We start from the raw sequence: 22,293 nt of genomic DNA, 5'->3' as shown, positions 1-22,293 counted from the left end.
AAGTTAGAAGTACTTGAAAAACCCTCAAAATGTTGCTAAAGCTCCGCTCCACATAGTAAGTAAGTAATTCTTATTTGTATAGCTTCCTCTATTTAGGAATTCAAAATATGGTCAACCCTAGGTACTAGTAGTACCTTTTGACAACTACTAGTACTTTCAGTAGCAGTAATCATGGTAATGGTGGGAGTAGAAGTAGTAGTACCTGTTGGAAATGCTACCAAGATAGCTGCTTGGATCGATGGATATATGTTTGCTAACAATCTTTAGTTTATCAAGTAATATATTTGATGGAATCTGAGCTCATGTTATGGAATAATTGGGATCAATTGCTTGACACCATTTTTAAACTAACATTATTTAATCCCTGGACGGTAAAGTGATTTATGTGTTTGTACGAGAACATCTTAAATCTATAAATTAAAGTGGTAGCAGTAGAACACGTGAAGAGTGTTTGTGTAATTTTAATATCTAGTCCAGATGCTGGTTAAATAAAGGTATTTTCACATCAATGACTAGAGATGGTGGATATTAGACCGTTACAAATATGGTTGGCCGTATACTGTATGTTCAAGTTGTTTTTCTTTTAAAAGTTTTCTGTTTTAATTTGCTTCACTTCCTGTTCTGGTTTGACCTGATTGTCTGCAGTCACTGTCCACCATTTTGTTTGTGTGCAGGTCTTTAAATTGGGAGATGAAGCAGATTATTTTGATTCCAAAATGATATCCGCAACTCACTGCTGCTACATAAAAAAAGCAAACATTAACAATTTTATATATATATACTATACGTGTATAGTATAAAGTACTGCTGGTTGTAGTTATTGTTATAGTAAAAAGAAAAAAGTAAAAAGAACAAAACATGACTGAGTTTAACTTGATCGTTACCATCTTAATGAAGCAGAAAACAACTTCTGCCCAGTTTGAGTCATAACTTTTAAAACATACTTCCTCTCTAAACATCTGTGTGAAACTCTGGGCCGATCCCACGACTCGCTTCACTGAGCCCACGTTTCTGACTTTCATCTCTGAGGTCATTTCAATCTCATCTGAGGTGGGATTGGTCATGCAAGTCAATACAAGCTTAAATAAATGAAGCTGCTGTTTGTCTTTAGAAGACAAACATTTCTCAAAAATTTTCACAAAGTTCACTGAATGAAAAGTAAACTTGTGTTGAGAAATGTTTACAAATCACTTGACATCTTAAACAGAAATGTCATGAAGGATTAAACCGTACAGAATAAGAATGACTGAATAAATGAATTAAAATTAAAATAAAAACTAAACCAGCATACACAAAATCATTAAAACTAAAAAGATAGCTATCTTTTCTTATACAGAAATGTAGTTAATTCTTTGTTTTTCTCTTAATTTATTTATTTAAATTTAATTTATCATTTATTATTATTAAAACATTTTAAAGATTCAACTCTTTTTTTAACGGATTTAGCTTTGGAAACACATTTTACACTTCAAGGTTTTGTGTTTGAAAAATAACAATAATAATAATAATAATAATAATGAAAAGAATAGCGACACAAAAAGATTCACCAGAAGGTGGAGACAAATGCTAACATTTTGGAGTTTATAGTTTCTCCTATTTCTACACACTGTTGTCTGCCAAGGCAACTTGGTCCTCTGACCACTTCTGACCAGACTCTTCTCCGGGCAGTAAACGGCTGTTCTTGGGTCCAAATGGTTCGTGCCAGTTCTTAGCTGATGGCACCGTTCAAATTTTCGAAGGCTAACAAAGCTTGACGTGTCTTTAATTTGCAAGTTTTCCTCGAACGACCACTGTCTGTCTGATCCTCAACGCCGCCTGTTTCTCTGGGCTTCTTCAGCAGCACATCTCGAGACCCCCGGCCTGCTTTGAAATCTTAGTCTCTAGGAGACACTAATATTTTAACTAACGTGTTGTTGCTGTGCTCACTCTTGCGTTGATCATACATCTGACTTTAATTCCACAAAATCCCCGACTTTAAGAATTGATACTGGCTTGAAAGCAAAAGATAGGAACACCAATGGATTGAAGTGATTCAGCCTAAACGTTTTTCACAGTACTGTATGTATATGTATACATATACATGTGTAATCATTGAAAAATGAAGTACCAAACATGCATTATGAACATGGTAGGGATCAAAGGAGTATCTCCATCGCAAGTATTGGCGTCAGCTTTGAATGTATGATCAAAGGATGAAGACCACACGCCCGGATCTGCTTTCCTGAACTCGGTTGAAGAACAATGAACGAATCCATGTAAGATCACATGCCCTTTCTTTTAGAAAAATATGACATGGCGGTGCATCGAGACGCCAGCTGCTAATTGGAAGACGTAGCCACGGGATCGGACTTGTTTATGATTGGATGGAGAACTGTTTGTACTTCAACACTTTTAACTTCAAACGGGTCCATCCATCTTGGACCGTATGTGAGCCAGCTATAGTTCGTTACACGGATCATCAACAAGCCGATGTTCAGATTCCATGTCAACATGTATAAGCCATGCATTTAAAATAATTGGTGAGAAAGTCTCCAACTGTCGTGATAATGTCTGCACTGGAATATTATTTTAAATGTTCTAGAAAGCAAAATACATTTTACCTTTAGTTTCAGAGGCTTAAACAATTCATTTAATTTTCAATTGGTAGTTTTTAGAGGTCTCTAAAAGCAGCATGATGTAAGAGTGGTAATATATTTAAATTGTCTCGGATCCACTGAAAGAAAGAAGAAAAAAAAATGTTGTGCAGTGATGCGTCGATGTTATCCTAATCTTAATTTTCATGAACATTTAATTCAGAATATGTGAAGTGTTCAAGTCAACAGATGCAATAGTAAGAAGACGATTGGTACTGAAGGGAACTTTCCTCTCCTTTGAACATGCTTTTAAAACGGTCCGTTGTCCTTTATCGATGCGTGTCACACTCGACTGCATTGATTCAGTATCGACACTTTTGAAGCATAAAACCTGCAGCTCACTCATTCTATGTCATAACGTGATTCTTGTTATGTTGTCGTACATTTATTTAGCATTGAAATAAAGTCAATATAATCTCAGTTTTAATTTCGCATGATGTAGCGCTCTGTAACCTGCTCACACAGCACTCATTAGCCGAGGAAGAACGTTCATTTTTTATCTTCTCGCCTTCGACAATCATTTTCTATACCTTCTGTCAGGTTATAAATCTGACTGAGACTGTGCTCTTAAACAAAGAGAACAGAAGTCAGAGATGGTATGTACATAGGGTGGAATCCACGCCATTAATAGAAGCCAACGCTTCTTCAAGACATCAAAGTTAGGCGTGTGTGTGAAGATTAAAGTTCTACTGATGATGCCCTACATTGCTGCTTTAACCTTGACCATCTCGAGGGTTATCTATGCAGACATGATCCAATGAAATAAAGATGACCCGGACTTTTGGACGATACTAGCGATCACCCTGGACGTCAAAGCAGAACGGACTGAAAGAAGAGATTTTGCATCATAAGTAGATGCTAAGAAAGGCATTGGAATTTAGAAACGAGAAACCAAACTCTTCTGCAAAAGTATCCAGGAGTACATGTAGAAAAAAAAATGCTGCAGTGGTGGATGATGGTAAAGGTCGTCCATCTGCGGAGCAAACATAAGTTTGGAGAATACTACAAGTGTATTAGAGTGTTTACAAAAAAAGCCTAAGGGCAGAAACACAAAGGCTAGTCTAGTTGAGTAGCTATGAAAATCGACAGGCTTTGTGAATATAATGGAATTCCTATTTTTTTTATAGACATTGCACAGTAAAAGGTAAGAAACAGCCTTCAATTTCTAAAGCAGCATGGATTCTCTCCAACTTTTGAAAAACTGTCACGAATATTTTTGCACAGCAGTATATTTCACTTGATTCGTGGGTGGAAAATGGTAAAAAGATTTTTCCCTTTCAAATAATACCTTGGCCACCTTTTTAAGGGGACTTTTATTCAACCCCTCTTTCTCACCTGTCCTCACCTTAATAACACTGGTGGGCAAGAACAAATATCGCTGTGCTCTGAAGGACCGATTGGAACAGAGTCTGTTGCTGTGAGTCACATGTAGGCCTCTGAAGCCGGAGAGAAAATAGGAGGTGAAGTCAGGGAACACTAACTGTTCACTCATGCGTTGTTGTTCACTCAAAGTGCCTCAACATCTTCTCCTCCGTGTTCACGTCGGTCTGTGGGTAGTCGCCTAACACGGGAGCTTCTGTCTCCTTCGCGTCTGAAGAGTGAAGATGTACGAGTGAGCGAGAGTTTAATCACTTGTTTGTTTCATCCTTGTTCGGCTCATCTCTTGCAGCTCGACACTCAATAGCTGATCTCGTCTTTTTTGGCCATTTGCGGACCTTGAGCAGATTTTATTGCCGAGGAATGGAAATATTTAACCAAAGACGTTAAAAAAAAGTTGAAATAAAGTCAAATGGTGAAACAATTGTTGTCAAGTATCAATGCTAATTGATAAATATTTTTTTCTAAAGAAGTAAGACATTTTGTGTTGAATTAATAAAGGAGCTTTTATTTAGAGCTATTTTAGAACTGACTGATCCTTGGTTCATATTTGGCCCCTGTTTACAAAAGTAAGTAAGCAAGTTAAGTAAAGTAAAGGTTATTTTTAGAGCACCTTTGTAGTCCAGGGTCGAAAAGGGCTTTAACAATCAAAAACAATACACAGTTAAACCTGGGTGTTGTATTTGATAAAGACATGTCTATAGTTCAACACTGCAAAACATTGAGCAGAAACTGTTTCCTTCAACAGAGAAAAATCTCTAAACTTAGGAAAAGGTGGTCACAACACGATCTGCAGCTTGTAATCCATGCGTTTGTGTCTTCTCGTCTGGACTATTGTAACAGTTTATTTTCATGTCTAAACAAGAAGGAGCTGTCTCGCCTGCAGTTGATACAAGACTCTGCAGCGAGAATTCTGACCTGCTCTAGTAGAAGAACTCACATTTCCCCCGATCCTTAAAACTCTTCACTGGCTGCCAGTTTCTTTCAGGATCAATTTTAAAATTCTGGTTCTTACTTTCAGATCTATTCATGGTCAGGCTCCTCCTTACATCAGTGATCTGATCCAGCCTTACACCCCAGCTCGGGCTCTGAGGTCTGTGGATCAGAATCTACTGATGGTTCCTGAACACGGTTCAGGACCAGAGGAGAGAAATCCTTCCAGACTGTTGCTCCTAAGCTTTGGAACGATCTTCCTCTCCCTCTGTGTTTCGATGATCTACTGACACCTTCAAGAAACATCTTAAGACATTCGTATTTGTGCTTTTCTCTGATTTTCTGGGACTTGTGTTTGTTTTACGTGTCTTGATATTTTAAAGTATGTATTTTAACTCTGTATTGTTTTTTATTGTTCAAGCGCTTTGTGACCCTGGTCTAGAAAGGCGTTTAACAAATAACCTTTACTTACTTTCTTACTTAAACTATATACTTTAAAAGTGGCCCTCCTCTAAACATTTGAACACCCCTCTCTTACACTGGAAATTACAGGACAATAACCATTGTAAACATGGGTTCTAGTTTGTTTCTTTAAAACATTTTTTTAGGCTTGCCTGTTTACAGATGTGGTTGTTGCCTTTTTTAAATGTATTTTATTATTTTTATTTTTCAATAGCTCACCAACTGACACCATCCCAGGAAATGCTAGTTCCTGGTGCGCCCTGTTAAAATTAATATTTCTCGGCAGTTAAGTTAAGATGAGACTCATCTTGCAGCATGGCTACCTTACTTTTTATCAAGGAGACCCAATTTTAAACAAACGGATATTATATGAATGAATTATCGGACAAAAAAGCAAACACTGTTTTTGTCAGTACAATGTCATAGCTATTGATGTAAGAACTAATGTAACTATTATGATCTATTTTTCTTTTTATCGTTATATTTGTACAAATAAATGTTAATTTAGTTAAACCAGAGATAAAAATCAACAAGAACCTGAACAAAACAAGGCTTATATATTGATTTCTTTACATCACTATTAATATAAAACACACGTTTTTTACTCCTTAATTATGTATTCACTACAAGAAGTACCTGCACATGTCAGAGAATATTCATGACTGTAGGGGATTCTACCTCGGGTTTTACATCCTTAATCATCTCCTTATTAGTCTCTCTTCAAATCGCACGTGACGAAGAAAAGCTTTGTTTTCCCTTTCCTTGACAAAATCGATTCTCCATCCTAATCTTTCCATGACAAGTAATAGAAGAAGAAGAGCAGACCTGGAAGAAAGAGAATGATTGATTTACATAATTCACCAGATGAAATATTAAACTGTAATATCTTTAACGCCACAAATTCAACCGTAGACATTTTTGTTTTAGCTTTAATTTCACAGACAAACTGGTTGGCGTTTCCATTACAATCATTGCTCACATGACATTTCTATACAAGTGTAACGACTCACAAATATATGCATTTGATCGCACAAAACATAAGCGACGAAGCTGGTAAAATATGTACACAAGAGACAGTTACTGCCATGTGTCCGATAGAAAGGCTTTTGGTTTGTCATGTGGTCATCATATCGTACTGGTTTATAGAGAATTCTTACATGTTACCAAGGCACATCAACATGAACTGTACAGCAATCACAGTGATACAAGCTCGAGATGCAAGGACGGACTCGTCTTTTATTTTAGTCCCTCCAGGATTTACAGACATGTACAGAATGATGATAACACTGTTGTTTTCGTTAATTTAATGTTGATTAGAAAATATATTGTATGGCCAAAGTTTCATTTTTAATTAAATGTTTTGTTTTTTATGTATTTATTAATTCTGTATATGCCATTTTATGTTAATGTCTATTTAATTTTTATTTCATTAGTATTATTTAATTTTAATAATTTTAAATGCCACCAACACATTTCTGGCAATAACATTTTTCTGATTCTGTATTTAATTTGTTTGTAGAAAAATAATGATTAGAATTAAAAAATAGATTTTGTCACTTTTGTTCTTACATCAATAGTTACGACATTTTATTGACCACAAAGTGCTTTTAGGCATTCCATGTTTTCCTTTATGTCTGTTAGTCACATGATACGCACAGGAGTTACTACCTGATTGATAAACTTTGTTTGAAAAAACCATGGCTGCTACAATCATTCCGTACATGACTGTATAGTAATCTCTCCACAACATTTCATGCGATCCAATATTATATTTTGATTAAAAAACGGAAATTGAGAATTGGTCGCAAATTGCGTCAAAAAAAAGAAGAAGATTAGGCACACATATTACTTTCAAGATCCATCTTCTAATATCCTCGGACAAAATGTGTTTCAATATAAGTGTATGGGTTAATAATTCAAAAAAGAAGAAGTAAAATCTACGACTGAAGCTTGAATTGCACAGTTTATAAAAGTAATACTGCTGCGATAAAGTGAGCTGCAATAACCTGGAGGGACTCGTCTGCACTGCCTCTGTTTGATGGATCGGTACAAAAAAAAGTGGGATACGTGACCATTCCCATGCACCGAAGACCTTAAATATACATATTGTTGATGTTGAACAGTGCGTCCGCAGAGTTGCACGTTCTAGCCCTTCGCAAATAAAACACACGTTCTTGAAAAACATTAAAGCATAAAATGCACTTCTATACACATAAACCCAGGTCATACAAAGAGAATACAACCTTGTCCCGATAATACGTTTGTCTTTATCCTGTTTTGGCAAAACAAAGCAAAACAAAGTCTGCTGCTCGAGGTAATATGAACGACGCACTCGACGTTCTCTATTCTTCTTGTTGTCACGGCGGCTCAGTTCAGCGTCAGCAGCACCAAGAGCAAAAGATTCATTCGAACGTCGCGACGTCAGATATTTGTCGCAACATGATTTCGAATAATTCCCCATCAGAGGAACACGGGGGCGACGACCTCACGGCCAGATGACACATCTGCGGGGACTTGATGACCTATATTGAGCTCACGCACGCCAGATCACGTTAAAATCTCGACACCCAAAATATGGAGAGAATATTCCTTGATTCATCATGTCGTAGGTTGCTCTGCCGCAGGCCCTTCGGTGCAGGTTTCTGAGCAAGACCCAGAATTCCAAATGACACATAACAACAAGACGGTCTCTGGACACCAACCATAGAACAAGGGGCAAAATAAAATCACATATAGAGCTTTTACAAAAAACCAAAGCTATAGAACATCCATCAATGCTCAACTTGAACTAGGGTACTATATTGTGAAAAATATAATAATCAATCTATTTTCTCAGGCATAAAGGTTGTTTTTTTTGTTTTTTATGTTTGTTATAGCCCAGATGTTTTTCAAGCCTCTAAATGTGTCTGAAATGTCATATTTTTGAAATGATGTTCCTCAAATATAATTTCTTATCGCAGATCCTGCTTCAGATTATATTCATTGTTTTAAAACCGTTTTATATATACAAATATAAAGATTTACTCATGCTATTTCTATTTATTTATTTTCCATTTCCAAACTGATTTTAGTAAAGAGCAATGGCAAGTGTTATCCAGCTGTACATCTGGTAGTGAGTGCTTTGCTAAAGGGTTGCCCTGAGCCCTGCAAGCGCTTCTCAAGATCTACTAAAACATCCCTTAAGAACAGACCAGGGTAAAGCGTGGTTCTGGGGGGCACTTGGGGCTCTTTGTCTATGTGTTGGCAACCCTTTTGATGTGAAAACGAAATGTTAAAACTCACATCATATAGAAAAACGTACTAAAGCTACCATTAAAACAAATTTGTCAAAGTTCTTTAAGACTTAATTCTCTCCGTCTGATCTTCCCTAAAGCCATAAAAAAGTTACTTGAGGTCTAGTTAAATTCTACTAATTCCACTTATCTTCTTTCTTGTTCCATATACTAAATAGAATCTGATATAAAAAAGTGTTAATATATTATATTGAAATGTAATTTGCCTTCACATAAATTTCATTTCTAATCAAATAATATAAAATCAAATAGCCATGTTAAGACTATTCTTTAATTTTCTGCACTAATATATTTTTAAATTATTAATTGCAGCATTTTTCTCACTATTCTATCCTCATTTTTATGTGTATCTGGATTGGAGTGTACAGCCGTTACAAATGGATACATCAGTCTCTCAGTCAATCAATTGTATACAAGTTAATGTATTTCCTCTGACCTTCTAGAGCTAAATCAAACTGTTCTTGTGTCAATTTCCCGAGCGATGGAGTTCAATAGCAGGTTCATCAATACACCGACTCCACTTCCTGGAGTAGACGTGCACGTAAATGAAAGAGGTCATTGAGTTCGGCCCCTCAGAGCGTCTTCAAACTGCGTCTTTGATTATCGAGTATCTCGATGTGATATTCGTAGAATTGGAAATGAAGCCGACTAAGAGGATTGTAGCCTCCATGGTAACAAGCGTGCGAGCCACATGGATTCTCTGCCATGCTGAGGATGTTTTCCAGCAGATTGTTAAATTCATGGCCAGTCCTGCCAGTGAGTTTTGTCACATATACATTTTTTAAAATACAATTAAAGCATATTTACAACCCCAGGAATGAATTCAATGTAAAATCCTGTCTCTCTTACATTATTTGCGATTGATAAAAACCACCTGTGATTAAGTTCATATGAAAATTTACATTGAAAAGACAAGATTGAAAAGCTTCTAATACTGAAATGTTTTGACATTCTGTTGATAGATTTGACTTTTCTACTTCCTACGGTGGTTGTTAAGCATCGAAAAGGATTAAGTTCCCGTATGTGTTCACAGTAAAATCGACGATAACAAGCAGAAAAAGGTCTTTTTTACACCAAAGTCAAATAGTCGTCAAGTCAATTTCGAATTTAAATGTAAGCCTGTTTAAGGATTTAGGTTTTCCCACATTCAGAGCTTTCCAGCTTTGGTGTTGTGTAATTTGCAACACGAGGGATGTCTCGTCTGCTTCTCTCACCCCCTCTCCATGAAAACATGACACATCTTCCCGCCTCCTGCGAGATTTTGGCACATTAGCAAGTCTGTTGGTGGAAACAAGACAGCAAGGGAAAATACAAATTAAAAATAAATTTCACCTCAAAAAAAAAGAAAGAAAATAAATCGTGATGGTGAACCAAACAGAGAGCGTACATCGTCCATGTAAACTTTACCAGGGAGTCTCTGATGAAATTTGATTTGGTCCGTCATCCATGCGTCTGGATTCTTTCCCGGGATGACAGAAAATCATTTCCGATTTTAGAAAACAAGGTCACAGCGGCTGCCAGGATGTTTTTTTGTTTCCCAAAGGTACTGAAAGTTAGTTTTGATATCCTTATGTTGGCAGTTTGTTGGCTTGTTAATCAGACTAAATAGTGGCATGAATTAAACATAGACATGGACCTATTTTCGGTATCTGTCTTTCCAGAGAGTTGCTGCTCCACTTTGACGCTTGTTTTTCCACATTCAGCAGGAAGTGGTTTTAGAAAACGACCTTTAACAAGGATGTGGAGCGTACTTAAGCCCACGGGCCTTGACCAGCCAATGGAACAAGCGGCGATTCCGTCCAGTTAGTGAAACAAGTTGATGATCTTTGTCTGGGTTTGATTTTCTGTTGAGAATCGATGGCTATTGACGTGTTCTTTCTTCGTCTACGGGTGAATAAGTCGGATGTAATTGGGGTTTTAGTCACTTATCTTGACCTTTCAAGTCCAGATGAAACTGTTTGTGTGTCAATTTCTCTGGTCGGTGGAGTTAAACAGCAGCCGCTTCAGATTGATCCTAAAGGTCAAATGCTGGTCTGCAGCTCGCCGTTGAGCAGCGCAGCATTGTGAGCATCCAGGTTAGCGTTGATGATCATGGCCTCGTTGACCATCCGGCTTCTGTCGGCTCTGCTGTCGCTGCGCTCGATCTCGTCCAGACCCGCCACCTTCTTCAGGCACAGCACGTTCTGAAAGCTCTTCTTGAAGTTGTCGGACAGGAAGGCGTAGAGGATGGGGTTGGCGCAGCTGTTGGCGTAGCCCAGGACCACCACGAAGTCAAAAGTACTTTTCACGGCCGAGGTGGGGTGGATGGAGCCGGTGACGGAGGTGACATTGAAGACGTAGAACGGCAGCCAGCAGAGGACGAACACTGCCACCACTATGGACACCATTCTGGTCACCTTGCGCTCGGAACGCTTTCGCTTGGCGGAACCTACACGCATCCCTGAAGACTTCACCTGTCGGAGACAATTTTAAGAGTTAGCGGTCTGATAAAAGTTTAATACAACCCTACTAAAGAAAAACTTGTGCAAGGTCTACTTTTCTTCTCTCTTAAGAAAGTGTGAGGTAATGTGTGTGCCATTGATTTATTGAGTATTAAAGTGCTCACGCAGCGGAGAGAATTCAAAATTGGAAGCAAATTGTCATTGGCATGAAAAGTAGGTGACAAGAAAGGACTCCAGAGAGGACACTATTAACTTCTAATCGCTTGATTAACATTCCTTGAGATAGGAACTTCAAGTTCCACCATCCAGTATGTACAACGTGTTAGACTGGCCTCAGGTATTTTATTTGCACGTTTCTAAGCATCTGGAAAAAGGATTTGATTGGGAAGACAATTATATCAATAAAGATATATACGGAATTAAGGGGTTCAAATGGTGTTTATTGGAAGGGGTCAAAATGTCAAGAATTCCAACACATCAGGGGATAATAGTTGAAGTAGTGGAAGTACTTTCCCCCCCCGGCTGTTAAAAATAGGCATTATAACTTGGAAAAAAGTACAAAGTTATTCAAGGTTTTGAAGTGCCAAAGAAGAAGATGTAATCCTGATCGGATTTGGAAGAATTTAATTCTGAGCAACGTTAACACCAGGCTTTATGCACTACCTGGAGGGAGAAGGTCGAAGAATCGTTGTCGTTTTTGCAACTAAAATGCTTTAATCGCCACATGTTTGATGGCATGATTTGGCCTCAAGCTAAAACTGTAGACCCTATATTATTGATCTACTAGAGCAGGAGTCCCCAACCTTTTTTGTGCAGCGGACTTGTGAAATGTCAGGCTGACCTTCACGGACTGACCTTCACATTAAACAAAGTAAAAATACAATAGCATCACCTGCGATAAAACTACAATGAAGTGCATGAAAAAATACCTCTTATCGTAACGCTAAATCAGCAAAAGCTTTGAACCGGTTACAAAAGGATGTGTTTTCATCGACGTATGTTTGATTGTATGCCGACGATGTTGTTCTGTGGTGGGTCTCTTTAAGAGACTTTGTGCCAATGTGTGAACATGTTTGTCTTTAAGCTTTATTTAAATGTCTCTGAATCAGAAGTTTTTTTCTCTAAAGACTTTAGATTTTATTCATTTTGACAAGTCAAGACTCACATCCAAACGTTCAAGAGAAAAACTGGTGTTTTTTAAAAAACTAAACAACTTTCAGCCAGTAATATTCAATCGAACAGATTATTTATTTTTCTTTCTCTCTTTTCGACCCAGGTACAATGTGTACAACCCATGTCTCACGGACCGTTACCCGTTCCAAGACCAGAGGTTGGGAACCACTTGATTAAAAGTACCCATGGAACATTGTAGCATAATGATTTTCAATATATTTATTTTTCTACAATTAAATATTTCTTCACACTCATTCTTGAAATGACATCTTAATTTGTCGAGAAGTCCTCTTTGAAAGCGCTCATCGCAGATTGAAGATCGCCATCAGACATTTTGGACCAGGGACAAATGTAATGGAATCTTTTCAATTGCCCTCTTTCCATTATCCGCTCTGCCAGCAGAATCCTATCATCAAGAAATGTCAAAGTTTTTAAAGAAGCTGTAAGTGCACTTTGCTTTGTGGTATTAATTGTAGATGATTATTGGCACTTTTAGATGGAGTTTGCATCTGAGACCAAAAGTATAGAGCAAGAAAATCAGATAAAACCAATCAGTGGATTTCGTTGCTAACTATTTCAAGAAGAAGAAGAAGAAGACGTCAGGTTTTGTTTGAAGGCTCTTATCAAGATGTAATGGTTTTAAAAAGTGAAGCATTAAGGAAAGTGCAAAAAGCTGCAATTCATTGATTGTCCACTTGAGGCTGGCTGCAGAAAGACCTCACTTACAAAACTCGAACTTCAAAAATCAGTAGCAAACAATTCATATCACAGGACACTTTGTTCATAAAGTAAGAATTTTCAATCGCAACCTATGACTCTCAAGGAAACAGAAAAAGCCACTTACCTTAAATATAATGAAGAGATAACAAAGACATATGACGGCCAGTGGGAGGAAGAATCCAACAAAGAAGGTGTAGAATATAAAAGCCTTGTAATAGACGTCCTGCGGCTCCGGCCACATGATCCCACATACTGGGACCTTATCCAGGCCGCTGTAGATCATGGTCGGGAGGATGACGAGCAGTGAGACGCCCCACACTGTTAGGTTGATGAACTTGGCGACGCGAGGCTTCCGCCATTTCGTAGACTTGATTGGATGCACGACAGCCAGGTATCGATCGATGCTCATCACCATCAGGCAGAATATGCTGGTGAACTGATTAAGAGAGTCTGCGGGGGTGAGAGGTGAGGGAAGACGAGGTGAGGATAATGCTGTGATAGACAGTGTTTGCTCAATGACTCAAACAAGGTGATCGGCTTGGAATCTATGAATTCAGTGAATGTACTCTTTAATAGTCCATATCATTATATGTAATTATTTTCTATCGTTTTATTTATTCTTTTTAAAAAACATCAATATCGTTGAGAAATGATGCCTCAGGTCGAGCAAAACCCAATTTTCTCCAATCAACATGTCTAATGATTTCATTTGGTCCTTTGTTAACTACTAGGTGAACCCATCTATAACTATAAAGGGCACTTGGTTAGCCTCTGACCGGAGCTCCAGGAGACCTACATACCTCTTATCAGACTCAAAATGATTGCCAAGAATTCTCTGTGTCTGGGCTGAGCCTGATTTTTCATTTCTGGCCGAATTTGTTAAAGGTTTTGCGCTCAATACTCACTTTTCATTAGTGCTACAATAGCGCTAATTTTCTTTGTCTCATTTTTATCGGCCGGAAAACGACGCCGGCAACCTTTTATGCAAGCATGTTAAAAGGAAAGATGAAATATTTAATGACCTTTGCATTTTTCATTTAAGATTTTTTTTGCGGTTTTGTATCGTATTAATGTCCCTGGGAGATGCTTGTGGTTAAAAAAAAACATATCAATTGATTGTAAAACTATGGTAAAAAACCCTAATCATACAATTTAAGCGGACTTTTGATTAAATTATTATATTGTTTTAAGTGCAACTAATGTGTTGATTTGAGTGTATCTTATGTTGATCTTGGACTCTATTGTTTCATCAGTATGTGTCTGTTTGTACAAAACTCTCTTTTCATTGAAATATTTATTTTTAAATGTGCTTAAGCCCCGCCCACTGAAAACAAATTGTTTTTCTTGTTGACCATAACCAAGCCCACTCTGCTGTGATTGGTCAAGCATCTGGAGTTGTCATCTTGCATCAATCCCGGATGTCTCCAACTCCGAGGGACTTGTTGTGTAAACAAAGGGGGCGTGATTACAGCTGGCTGGAGGAGGACTGAAGCCATTATTATGTCATAATGGACTCCGCTCTCGTAACCTTTTGTTCACTGAGATTTCAGACGGGCGAGAACTTTATAAAGTAATAAGTTCAAAACATGGTCATGATGAGGGACTTACTGCATCTTGGAGAGGAAGACTTTAACATTTGAAATATGTTAGTCAGGAGAGTTGGGTTTTCACATTAGTTGACCTTTAACTGTATTCATTGAAACATGAATCGACAGCTATGCTTCCCCATCAGATTTATTTCATGACTCTCAGCGAACTGCATTATAATGAAGCAGTAAGTAGATACTCGTCACCCACCTACGGTCATAATGACCCGGCACAGCACCTCTCCGAAGGGCCAATGCACCAGAGTCAGCTGCAGGGCGATGAACGGCAGGCTCATCATGCACAGAACGTCGGCCACCGCCAGGTTCAGGATGTAGATGTTGGTGACCGTCTTCATCTTGGCGTAGCGCAGGATGACGTAGATGACCAGGGTGTTGCCGCACAGACCCACGGCACAGACCATGAAGTAGATGAGGGTGATGACCACGGAGCTGGTCTTGTCCTGGTGACGCTCCCATGTCTCCGTGATGTTGGGATCCAGGTCCGAGTCGTTTTCGGGGATGAAGCTGTCGTATAAGAGCGGCTCTGGGATTGTGATGTTGGGTGGAGTGGTCAGAAAGGGCCATTGATCCATTGCCATGACGGATGAGGGGAAAGCAGGGGGAGGGCAGTGTCTTTAGAGGTTACCGGGGAATACAGGAGGGGGCAATAAAGGATACTGGATTGGTTGGACAGTAATTACATGACTCTCTGAAGCGTGACGTCCGGTATCATCGTAGTGCAGTAAACTCGGGGTATCAAGGGGAAATGGGGTTATAAATCCGTTGAAACGAATCACATCCCGTTTTGCAGGCAGTCAGCTGGAATGTGGAAAAAAAAAAAAAACAGCATTGTGAGTTTATTAATAACCAGGATAGCTCAACATCCTTGGCAACAGCTGTGAGAGTAAGGATTGAAAGGCAACATGTCCGAACAAAAACATTATGAACGGTCTTTGTCAACGACCCTTTTGTTTCACCTCACAATATTTGCTCATATAATTCGTTTCAGGATGATGGGAAAACATCACTGGGGTAAATACCAACAGAAATATTAAATAAATACCTTTTTTTTCAATATCTTCCTGATTTTATTACATTTGTTTTTACAAATACACTGATAAGAAGATGAATAGATAAGAGTTTCATTGAAGAGCAGATATGAATGCATTTTCCATAGTTCCTATGTGTATCGTAAACGTTTTTGTTGGCCATCATGTCAGATTAGAGGAAAAACATGCCGTGAGCTCAGCAGTAGTGAGTTTGTGTCAAGCATCGTAATAAAAGTGTATGGTTTCATCTTTGATGCTCGCAGTATATCACCAGGCAAATGTATGTTTCAATTTATTTTACATTGTAGAAGAAAAAGCGTCTTGATGTTCACGGTAAACCTACAAGAATACTCTATTATTCGCTTCTCTCTTCATCTTTTGTCCAATAATTTCCGTGAGACTAGAAGAGACGTAACATTCTCGGCTACTTAAATGAAGTTACTTTTTTAATCTTACACATTCTGATTTCCCATATCCTGTTCTGACACTAAAGGGTCGCTGTATAATGCAAGATGAGTCGAGACAGGTCGTTGCACATGTGATGGCGCAGAGATTTCCTGGATCGTGTACTGACAGTTTCATCAAACTCAGAACTCTCTGGCGTGATCTAGAGTCCAAGAGCATGGAGGTCTTATTTATTCTTTGTCCCCCCAAAAAAAATCATTTTTTTTAAAAAACTGTGTTACATTGAATCACTTAAAACAATGTTTTAAGTACACATCCCAAGGTTTTGCACATTTGTACGAAAGTATCTTTTAGTTTGTTCAGTTTATTTTTTTTGTTAATAAGTCTATTACACTCAATTTTCAATGAGCACCACTCTTTATTCCACTATTTTAACGCGGAAACTTTAGTCTGAGAAATCGAGGAAAAGAGGTAAACATATGACTTTTACTGTTTTTAGAAAGTTGTGTTTCGGTCTAGAAACAAAGGTGTGAAACCGGTGGCTGCACATGCACGTTTTTTTCGTGGATGAAATAATGAAACGGACAAATAACTTGTGGATACCATCTTAATGAAGAAGGGCCCTGAGAAAACCCAGTTGAGGTCGCTCAAGATTCTAGCCAGAATGTCTCGGATACGGCTGGGTATCGACCGAAGCTTTTTAAAACCGGTACTGATATATTCACCTCCATCCCACAGTTCCTAAACAATACTTTTTCTGACACCGGTTTAATCCATTCTTACGAAAAGAAAAATACATTACAAAAGGCACACATTTTAAGTTCAGTTTTTCTGCTTTAGTAACTTCAAGCTGTTTTCTTTTCTTACAGAAAACAAATATGCAATGAGTTCCAGTGCAATACAACACAAATCAATCTGTTGGTCACTTGCTTTGTCGCTTGTTGGTTTCGCATACTGTTAAGTTTTGATCTTGCATGGATACCAAATCATGGCACCTAAAAAAGAGGTATGTTTTACTACCGTAGCATTTCAGTCGGTGCCTCAAAAGAACCGAAGTAACCCAGCCCTTCTCCCCGATGCTTCCTTGGTGAGGTTATCAAGGACCAGTGTTTTCTTCAAGCCCCAACCAAACACCATCAGTGTCATCAACTTTTAGAATGTATTTACTTATTTTTTATTAACTTTTAACGCTTGTGTTAGCTCAGGGTTAATGTGTTTGTTGTATCCCTTTTTTTGTCTCTCCGACCATTTTTCTGTATGTACTGGGAAGTTATACTTAATATATTCTAGTGAAGGGATGAGGAAGCTTCATGAAACAGTGTCATTATTTTCAGAGTCCACCAGATGGCGGTCTCTGCACTATTTTCCTTTGTTTCAAACAACTTTTCTAATAAAAATCACCTCCTTTTTAACCTGAAAGCAGCACCTACTGACCTCTAAACAACATGACAATGTTTCACGAAGGTTCTTCACACCATAACTAATGTATTCTGGCTCATATTTTTAGGTTTAAGAAAAGTCACGAGATCTAAGCTTCTTCTTTTTGGTTAATTTCCAGCTCATTAGCTCCTCGCTACTTGGTAACAGCTGCAAAGAGCCAGACAGACACAAAATGTGACGTCGTCGTAGATTCAGAAACTTGAGAATCCAAAGAACGAGGCAGTTTGCCTGTTATAAGTTCAGGTAAATGGATAAAAATGTATTTCACTCTATATTATAGCCCTTCGCCCCCTGGTGGCCCCATGACTTTGAAAACCTCTGGCAGACCCGGGTCACATACAGAGATAATGTCACAGTTTGGCAAAACAAAAGGGAGTTCTAGTTTTATATATATTACTCAGTTGGGGTGTGTTGTCATTGGTGAAAACCAAAGCGCTACAGTTGCTAAGGTGACGATGTATCCCTACAACCAGTAAGTGATCATCTCAACATCAACCTGCAGATTCTCCTGGACATATTTTGATCGACTATATGCAGAGGCAAACCTGACATTTATTCCCAGGGAAAGGCAGCCGGGGGGGTGTGAAAGGTGTAAAATATGACATTTGCACATGTCAGGCTAATATTGATTGTGCAGACTCGCCCGATACATGAGCCCTACAGTTCAGTGGTGTGTGCATACATGCAAAAATGAGCCACCCGAGGGAGAGAGCGATGGGGGCATTGTGCCGCTCACGCCAATGTTTATTCAATTGATTTCAGGGACAAACAACTGTGAAACAGTGACAGGATCACTCCCTCTTCACCTGTCATGACACCAGTCAACTTTCGTCATCCAGTGGAAGAGCACACAGAACTTTTCCACCTCCATTCGGAACCGATGCTACTTAGGTCGTCTTCAAGCTTCAGCACCGGCTCACATGTGGAGCTTTACTGGAATTAAAGTCTTCAATTAACGCTGAGTCAATTGAACGCTTCAATGGTTTCTTTCTTTCTTTAAATTAATCCAGTTTAATCCAACATTGACGCACAGACCGGGTTATTGTGACCCCAAACGCGAACCTAGTGATGTCACAAATCAAACATGTTCAAGTAAACGTTATGGTTTCTCCTCATCATCAGCCCCTTCCACAAACACACACTTCCTCACTCGACACACACACACACACAAAAAGCAGAATCATTGCTCTCTATGCAACGTGCTCTTTTAAATGAACACCTTTTTTTTCCCTCAAATATTGTTCCTCAGTAGTGAGGGTTTGAAATCTGCCGCATTGGCCCTCAAAGTGTTATTACAATGTCATTACATTAAATGAAATGTGCCAGAGTTCCGAGCCAGATGTGACTCTGAAGAAAGACATTGGTAATTACCTAGTAATGCACTCAGTAGTTTCTCTTCTGGTCTCATTTAATGAGGTTAATTTCAACACACTCCTTCCATTTCCACCCACCATTAAGTAGTCCATGGGGGTATTCAACACTTTTTTTTTTAACAAGAAAACGTCTGAATTAGCGAACATTAAAACAGGTTAGTTATGGTGACATTTGAGCTTTTAAGACTAGTTAACCATTTCTCATCTCAGCACGTTTGAATCAATTTTTATATTTATAAAAGCTTATAAAATATGCATTTTAACAACTCAACATTATTTTTATTCGTTACTTAATCCATGTGAACAGTGTTGCTTCACACCTGACTTATAAAATATTTTTCTTCTGTGTTTTTTTTCTCATGAAAATGTAACTTTACACACAAATATATTTCTTGGCGTTGCGTAAAAGCCAAAGTCCACCACGATGAAGGTGTAGATAAAAACGCACATGGAGGAGAACATTGAAGCTCTTACCTTCTGAAAAAACAACCACAAGAACTCATCCTTGAGTCAGACCCGGAGTGTGAAGGCTTCCATGCTGAGCGTCCATCCACCTGCGACCCCACAGGCGCTCCAGCCTCGAGTGCTTCTCTCTCTCTCTCTGTCTGGCGCCAGCTCACGTCATTCCCACTCACAGGTGTATTTTTGGGGTATTTTCGAAATTGCTTTTTTAGAAAAAGATCGTGCGGAACTTTGCCAGGAGACGAGCTGGAGTTCGGAGCGAGAGTGCTGCGTCCGAGATTTGACAAGTGAAAGAAGCGAAGGAGAGAGAGAGAGAGGGAGGGAGAGATAGGTGGAGATGGAGGGGGCGAGAGAAAGAGAGTGGTGAAGGTTATTTTGTTTAAAAAAAACATATATATTTTTTCATTTGTCTATATTTGTTTGGTTATTGATATTAATTCTCTCGTTAAATAGTTTGCTTTCGTTATTTTATTGCAGAAATTGCACCAACTCTCTAATTTCATTTAATTTTCGTTATTTCTATTCAATTAAAAACATTTTTTTGTTGGTTTATTATTTACTTTTGATGTATTAACACATTTATCTGAGTTTTACTTACATCTGTATTTATTCCCTACTAACTGTAAGTGTTTTTTTTATTAAATAATAATTTTTATTTGTAATTATTTGTATTGATGAAAAAAATCCTATGTCATCTGTTGTGCTTTAAAAAAATGTTTCCCTTTTTTCCCTTTTGCCTCATTTTGGCCTACAGCCAGCTCTTGGCTTAGTGAGCGCTAGTTATCCATGGCGATGAAGTAATAAAACAAAACAAAATCCTCCTCTTCTTTCTTGAAAACAAAAATTGATTAAAAAAAAAAGAAGAAAATCCTGCTCTTGATCTGTGTGTTATAGGGATAATGATTCCATTATTATTATTATTATTATTATTATTATTAATACTATTATTAATATTATTATTATGATTATTATTATTATTAATATCGTTTTGTTTAAGAATTTAAGGGGCATTGTACCTTCCAAAGATAATAAAATAGTAAGGTTTAGATTTGCTAGTAAGAGAGGATTTCAACTATTTCTTAAAAAGTTTTCCAAAACAAAACAAAAAACTGTTCTTTCGAAGAGGTGAACAAGAGTAGGAATTAGAACGGTGTGCAGGGTTAGAGCCTTCAGCCATTACATGTGTCAGTGTTGCATTTTAAATGAATAATAACTTTAATTTAGGATATCAATACAGATGTTGTTTCAAGCTTACGCCACAAATTCATCCAGTTGCCTTAAAGTACCTTCAGTTCATCTTGAAAGTGTCTCTGAACCTTTTTCTCGATTTCAAATTATATTTTATAAACTTCTATCTTTAATTCTTCTTTTACCCTACTATCTATCTATTGCAGAGCCGCCTCTCAGTTAACGCTATCATTGGGAAATCCCCTAACGTGTAAACAACCGCAGGGTTTACGGGTTCAAGTGCGTGTTTACAGTGTTGTCATTGCAGATGAGGTCATTTGAGTCCATATCACTCTTCATTAGACCAACTGCATTTTATTTTTTTGTGTCTAAGACTTGTAAACATGTTGTTTATCATGGAAAAATAACATGTCTCTCTATTCGTTTTCTCTTTAGTTGCTGTACGGATTGTTTACATTTACTATACAATTTGAGTTTTCCCACATGCCGTTGTTAAGTAGGAGACACAGATATAGATTTGTGCTTCTTTTATTATTTTCTTATTGGACTTTTTAAATCATTGTAAAACACAGCAACTGCATTTTAAAACTTATTTTTTTAATGGTTCAGCCTCCTTTAGTTTTTTCATCTTGTTTCTATCACTCGTCGTATCCAATGATTGCCCAGTTACAGCTCACAATTCGTTGGTTTAGTAAGAACTAATGTGGTATAAAAATATCTGCTTTTACCTTTTTTTCATCTCGGGGTCAATGTGACCCGAAGGCACGGAAACAAATGGGTTGGTGGTATCCCTTGTGTTGTGTTGACCTCCCTTTCTTCCAGAAATGCATATGCAGTGGTGGAGGCCGTTCATCTTAAGATAACACAAGGGTTAATTGGGGTTAATTCAGAAAAGTTTCTCAAACTACTCACTTTCTAAATGAAGATAATGAGAATGCCTCATGGTTTACAGTTAACATTGAGCACATATAATGGGTTTATATAACAAACAAAAGAAATCAATGTCTTTCATCACTTGTGAACTAGTGTTCCGAGGGTCAACTATAACTGCCATCACAAACGCAGCAGAAGGACAAATGTACTTGTCAAACTCTGATCTACGCCGACTCATTTAATTAGCTTTTTTATTTTTTTTGTGTACGAAATCAATTTATTGCACCGACAGGTTTGAAATTCATTTTCCTGCTGCCTGCCACCAACATTCATCCAGCAGCCTGCTGATCACGGAACATTTGTCTGGAAAAGGATTGGTTTGTTTTTTCCCACTCGTCGGCATGTTCATTCCTTTAAATACCCTCCTGCATCTCGCCGCTCTTCACCTGACAACAGACCTGAAGATCTGTGGAATGACGTTCTGTAACGTAGCCTTCAACTCTGACACGTCAACAGGCAGCACAAAGCCGAGTTCGATGGGTAAAGGTCTGTTCAAGATAAGAGGAGGGGATATTACTGTGTTGAAGGCTTCACTTGACACTTATGAGACCAAGAGAAAATGAACAGAACGTTTTAGTAGTAAATTGCTGTATCATTTACAGAATTCTACGGCCATTAACCAAGCAACAGTTTAAGTCTTTTTGAAGTTGTACAATAGACTCTAAACACCACATTTACGACTTTGAATGGACGTTTTATTCCATATTATGATGATACATAGATTGAAATGAATTGAAATGAATGATTAAACCGCACTTTTGTTCGACTGAAGGTTACGTTTTTTTGTACAAATATAATGATAAGAAGAAAAATAGATCATATTAG

At 38.0% G+C, this 22,293-nt stretch overlaps 1 protein-coding gene across 1 annotated transcript; it reads right to left on the bottom strand.

Moving 5' to 3' along the window:
- Positions 1-9,455: 9,455 nt before the first annotated feature.
- Positions 9,456-19,584, bottom strand: sstr2a (somatostatin receptor 2a). The gene is made up of 4 exons (XM_087784320.1): positions 19,360-19,584; positions 14,830-15,437; positions 13,157-13,482; positions 9,456-11,151 (listed from the first exon to the last, which is right to left on the bottom strand). The coding sequence occupies exons 2-4, from the start codon at positions 15,215-15,217 to the stop codon at positions 10,720-10,722; spliced, it is 1,146 nt and encodes a 381-aa protein (XP_087640446.1). The 5' UTR covers positions 15,218-15,437; positions 19,360-19,584; the 3' UTR covers positions 9,456-10,719.
- Between the last annotated feature and the right edge of the window lie 2,709 nt (positions 19,585-22,293).

The sequence above is a fragment of the Callionymus lyra genome, chromosome 2 (genome assembly GCF_982586985.1).
Source record: "Callionymus lyra chromosome 2, fCalLyr1.hap1.1, whole genome shotgun sequence".
In the NCBI taxonomy this organism is placed as follows: Eukaryota; Metazoa; Chordata; class Actinopteri; order Syngnathiformes; family Callionymidae; genus Callionymus; species Callionymus lyra.
The sequence above is the reverse complement of the archived record's forward strand: the minus strand, read 5'-3'. Positions and strand labels throughout refer to the sequence as shown.

Excerpts from the sequence above, each read along its gene's own strand:
- sstr2a (XM_087784320.1), bottom strand. The coding sequence starts at position 15,217 with ATGGCAATGGATCAATGGCCCTTTCTGACCACTCCACCCAACATCACA. Across the intron at positions 13,483-14,829 it reads CCGGGTCATTATGACCGTAG|ACTCTCTTAATCAGTTCACC; the intron begins GTGGGTGACGAG and ends TCACCCCCGCAG. Across the intron at positions 11,152-13,156 it reads ATCTCTTCATTATATTTAAG|GTGAAGTCTTCAGGGATGCG; the intron begins GTAAGTGGCTTT and ends TGTCTCCGACAG.